Source organism: Meleagris gallopavo, chromosome Z (assembly GCF_000146605.3).
Source record: "Meleagris gallopavo isolate NT-WF06-2002-E0010 breed Aviagen turkey brand Nicholas breeding stock chromosome Z, Turkey_5.1, whole genome shotgun sequence".
NCBI lineage: Eukaryota > Metazoa > Chordata > Aves > Galliformes > Phasianidae > Meleagris > Meleagris gallopavo.
The window spans coordinates 34,465,360-34,469,703 of NC_015041.2; the positions used below are offsets into that span (position 1 = coordinate 34,465,360).

Sequence of the window (4,344 nt, forward strand, 5' to 3'; positions counted from 1 at the left end):
GGAGAAACCACTGTTTTCCTAAGAAATTAACATTCTGTATATACCTGTCTACGTAGCTCTGAAAGTAATGCCTCCTATTTATTTCCATGGAAATTAAAAAAGACATAAAAAGTACAATAATACTCTGGTAGAGCAAAGTATCAATTACAGAATACTGTTTTTCAGTACAGTCACCATCATTAACTGTACATTTTCACCAGTAATGAACAAGAGCCTGCATACTATGCTCATAACAATCAGCACTAGAGCTGACTCACTGTCACTGTTAGTATTGCGGAAACACACCACCCATAGCCTCACTGTACTCACATTCACTGTCTGGTATCCATAAAAGTTCAGCAAGCATCAAAGAGCAAGGATCCCATTTTTTCCACGTAAATGAATTCAATTCTACACCTTCACATACACTTTAATGTCAGATGCCATTCTGTCATCCTGCCCCTCTGCTGCCATCTGCCATATGGCAACAACATGTAATGGAATGCTGGTGGGAAGGTTCATTCTCTTCCGCCATCCTGCCAACATCTGCCTCTGATGTCATGGGTCAACATTTAAAATAAGAGGTATTACTTTTGATAGAATTAATAGAATTAATTAATTAATTAATTAATATTATGTGTATATAAATCTGGGTATTAGTGAAACTCCTTACAGAGATGAGACTTGGCAGCGGCCTTTCAGTACCTAAAGGGGAGCTACAGGAAAGAAGGGGACAGACTCTTTAGCAGGGTCTGTGGTAATAAGACAAAGAGAAATGGTTTCAAGCTTATAGAGGGTAGATTTAAGTTGAATATAAGGAAAAAAGTCTTTCACAGTGAGGTGATGGGGCACTGGAACAGGTTGCCCAGAGATGAGGTGGATGCCCTGTTCCTAGAAACTTTCAAGGCCAGGCTGAATGGTGCTTGAAGCAACCTGATCAAGTTGTGGATGTCCTTGTTCACTGCAGGAATTGAACTAGGTGACCTAGAAAGGTTCCTTCAATCTCTAAGAATTCTGTGATTCTATGATTTTATTATCTTTTTCCTCTGTGCAGCTTTCCAGATACTCTGCCTGTATGGGATTGTATAAACAAAGTGCTAGACCCACCAAAACACCAACTCATGACGACTGGTCACCAGCTGAATTAATTCCATTCCCCACCACTCCCTGGGCCTGCTCATCCAGTCAGCTTTTACCAAGACTACATCTGAGCATGCCAGCTTCTCCAAAAACAAACAAAAAAAAGCTGGGGTCACACTGACAAAGGCTTTACTCAAGTCTATGTAGACTACACCCGCAGCCCTTTCCTCATCCACTAAGTGAGTCAACTGGTTACAGGAGATCAGGCTAGTCAAGCAGGACCTGCCCTTCATGAAACTATGCTGGGTAGGCCCGACATCCTTGTTTATCCCACATATGCCATGTGATTGTGCTCAAGCTTACAAGAATAAAGCAAAATTATAAACTTCGAATGATTCAACCCAAGAAAGTATTGCTCCATCTTTAAAAGTATGGATGCTCTAACTCATGATCCACAAGCTTATATTATCTGATCAAACAGAAGAACAAGAGTTTCAGCAAACCACCTAACTAGAACAGAAAACATCTAATGTAAAACCAGAATTAAATCTTTCCTTAAGTTTAGTAGCTTATTTTGGAAAGTTAGAACAGAATCTGAAAATTACTGTAACAAACTGCTCTTTAATTCGTTTTCAATATACTTTGTTTTGACTTGTATGATTGAAATGCTGAATATTTCAGTGTTACCTATGTCAGCTACAAAGCAATAACACAAACCATAGAAAAGACAGAACCAGACACTTCTTGGCTTGAATCTGACTGAATTACCTTTTTACATTCATGTTTAGCTTCCAAAATTACAAGAGACCAAGTTGGTGCTAATTACATTATTATGATAAAATGACAACTGCTCATTTAAAGACCAACTTCTATTGAAAATTCGGGTTTGAATGATAGGGTTGATACTAAAACTAATGTAATCATACATTTCTCTCAGAAGAAGACTGTAAGCGTAAAAGCTTTCAGTGCTTGCTCCTAGAACTTACTTAAAAAATTCATCCTGAAGAAAGTTGAGCATACAAATGTGTCCAGAAACACTTACCTTGCTATATCAGCCATTCCCTTAAACAGTGAAATCAGTATGTACACAAGCCATGAAGGAAATTTAAAACGTTTTCTTTTTTTCACCTAAATTTCTTAAGTGTATGTTAATGAACTTGCATGGAACAGTAGGTAACTCATAGAAGTTTGATGCATAACTGAAAATTGTCCACAGAAGATTAAAACAAACAAATAAACAAACATTAAATCATCTCTCTACTCTGCATCTCTACATCAAAAATACTGGATACTAATTGTCCTTTCAGCTCACAGGTCACCAACTAATACTTCCTTGTTTCTTCTATTTTTTGAAATGAAATACAATTAGAAAATATGTCAATGCAGTCTATGCTTTAAGTTAATGGAATGAAATTTATTAGTGTAGGGTCTGTTCTAGAAAGGAATCTATACATTTTGTCTTCATTTTCACTGCCATTTTTTGTGTCTCTGATAGTAAATGCTAACAACTCAAATAGCTAAGAATATTTCTCTTTATTGAACAATATTCCTTTTTGTTGAATCCTCCCCAACATGGCTCAGCCTTTTGATCTCCATAGTAATTCTCATTCCATTACATGTAGTTATGTATGACTGCTGGTAGATTGATTGGGAAAACATCTGGGACAGGCAGAAGAATTTTTTCTTCAAAACCAGTGCTCTGTGCTTATTGCTTACCTCATTGTCTGATTCCACAAGCACTTGATCATATTCACTAAGAGCTACTAGGAACATGATAGATGTGACATTTTCAAAGCAGTGTATCCATTTTCTTCTCTCTGATCGTTGGCCTCCTACATCCACCATTCTGCAAAATTAACAACCACATCAACTCCCTGAATACCATAAGAGGTAAACACACAACCAAATACATAACAAAAAGGAATTCAGTTGAAAACAGAGCTTGGTTTGTTCTTCTTAATAATCTTTCCACTGAGATTAAAGTTTAATGGAATCCATTCTAAGTAGCCTAGTAACCATATTTGATTTTTAGTTTGATGTGATTTCTATATTTAAGTCATTGTGGGTCTCAAAATCTTTAGATTTCTGAGATGCAAAAGTCTCATGATACTGAGCCACGATTCTGGAATGTATACCCTGTATATTTAGCAGAAACACATGTGCACAGATTAGGTTTAGTGATCTGCCTCTTCCCTTCAAAAATTACAAGTGTCAAAATTTCCAACTTCTCAAAGATTATCTATTTAAGAGTACAATAGAATACAACATGTATTTATTGAAGCTGTTAACAGCCAACAGCAAAATTCAAATTTGCTGGCAGTGTATTCCCACTACATTCTATGTCATACAGTAGCTCAACCCTTAAGATGTGTAACTTGCAATTGCAAATGCATAATTATTTTTAAGCAATAGTACTTGCACTCAAATAGGCTCACTTTCTCTTTAGGAGTGTGATTTCTTGCTAATCATCAGATCATCAGCTACACAGGAGGTAATTTTGCATCTCATAATTAACATTAATTAGATACATGATTATATTTTTAGATTATTACTCATAACAAAACTTTGTTAATTTTTGTTCAAAAGATTAACTGTAGATTTTTCTATCAGTAATGTCTTCAAAAAAAAGACTAACCAAATTGTCTTTTCATTTTTTTTTTATATGTTTAATATCAGCTGCTTAATAATTAACCATAAAAATAAAATAACAAGCTTTACTTTTAAAAGCACAGAATCATTTTTGTAATGCACTTTTAATCAATATCCTATATGTGGCATAATTAAGGCATTAAAAAAAAAGAAAAAAAGAAAGAAACAAAGTAAATGAGTGCTAAACTTTTTTTCTACCTGAAAATGACGCTTTGTAAGTCAAAGGGATATTCAATGATTCCTGTTGTTGGAACTCGAACTCTAAGCACGTCTTGCTGAGTTGGCAGATAGGTGGAATCTGCTATGCGATCCAAGTCATTAAGATAGCTATAAACAGGGAGAAACAAAAGGAATGCAAGATAGTGACAACATAATTTGACTGAGGAAAAGAGAAGGGAAGATTTGGGAGTAGAAGTCAGCTGCTGGATAGGAAGAAGTGCAACAAAAAAGGAGCATTATTGGCATAAAAAAGGGGACAAGTATAATGTTGTGCTACACTTGTCTTTCCTGTACACTTCCACAGCTTCAAGTAAATTTTACAAAATCATTCTGTCCTTTTAAAATCTGCTTGGCTTTCACATGCAAAATCAGCAAAGATTCAGATTTTATTACACAGTTCTGGGAAATTTATAGATA

The 4,344-nt window shown here is 35.5% G+C and overlaps 1 protein-coding gene across 1 annotated transcript in view; it reads right to left on the bottom strand.

Moving 5' to 3' along the window:
* Positions 1-2,577: 2,577 nt before the first annotated feature.
* Positions 2,578-4,344, bottom strand: part of GNAQ (G protein subunit alpha q) — a 98,334-nt gene continuing 96,567 nt past the window's right edge. Inside the window, exons 4-5 of the mRNA XM_010725769.3 lie at positions 3,907-4,035; positions 2,578-2,905 (exon numbers count right to left, since the gene is read on the bottom strand). Coding sequence (XP_010724071.1) covers positions 2,593-2,905; positions 3,907-4,035 — 442 coding nt within the window. The 3' untranslated portion in view covers positions 2,578-2,592. The remainder of the gene's footprint in view (positions 2,906-3,906; positions 4,036-4,344) is intronic.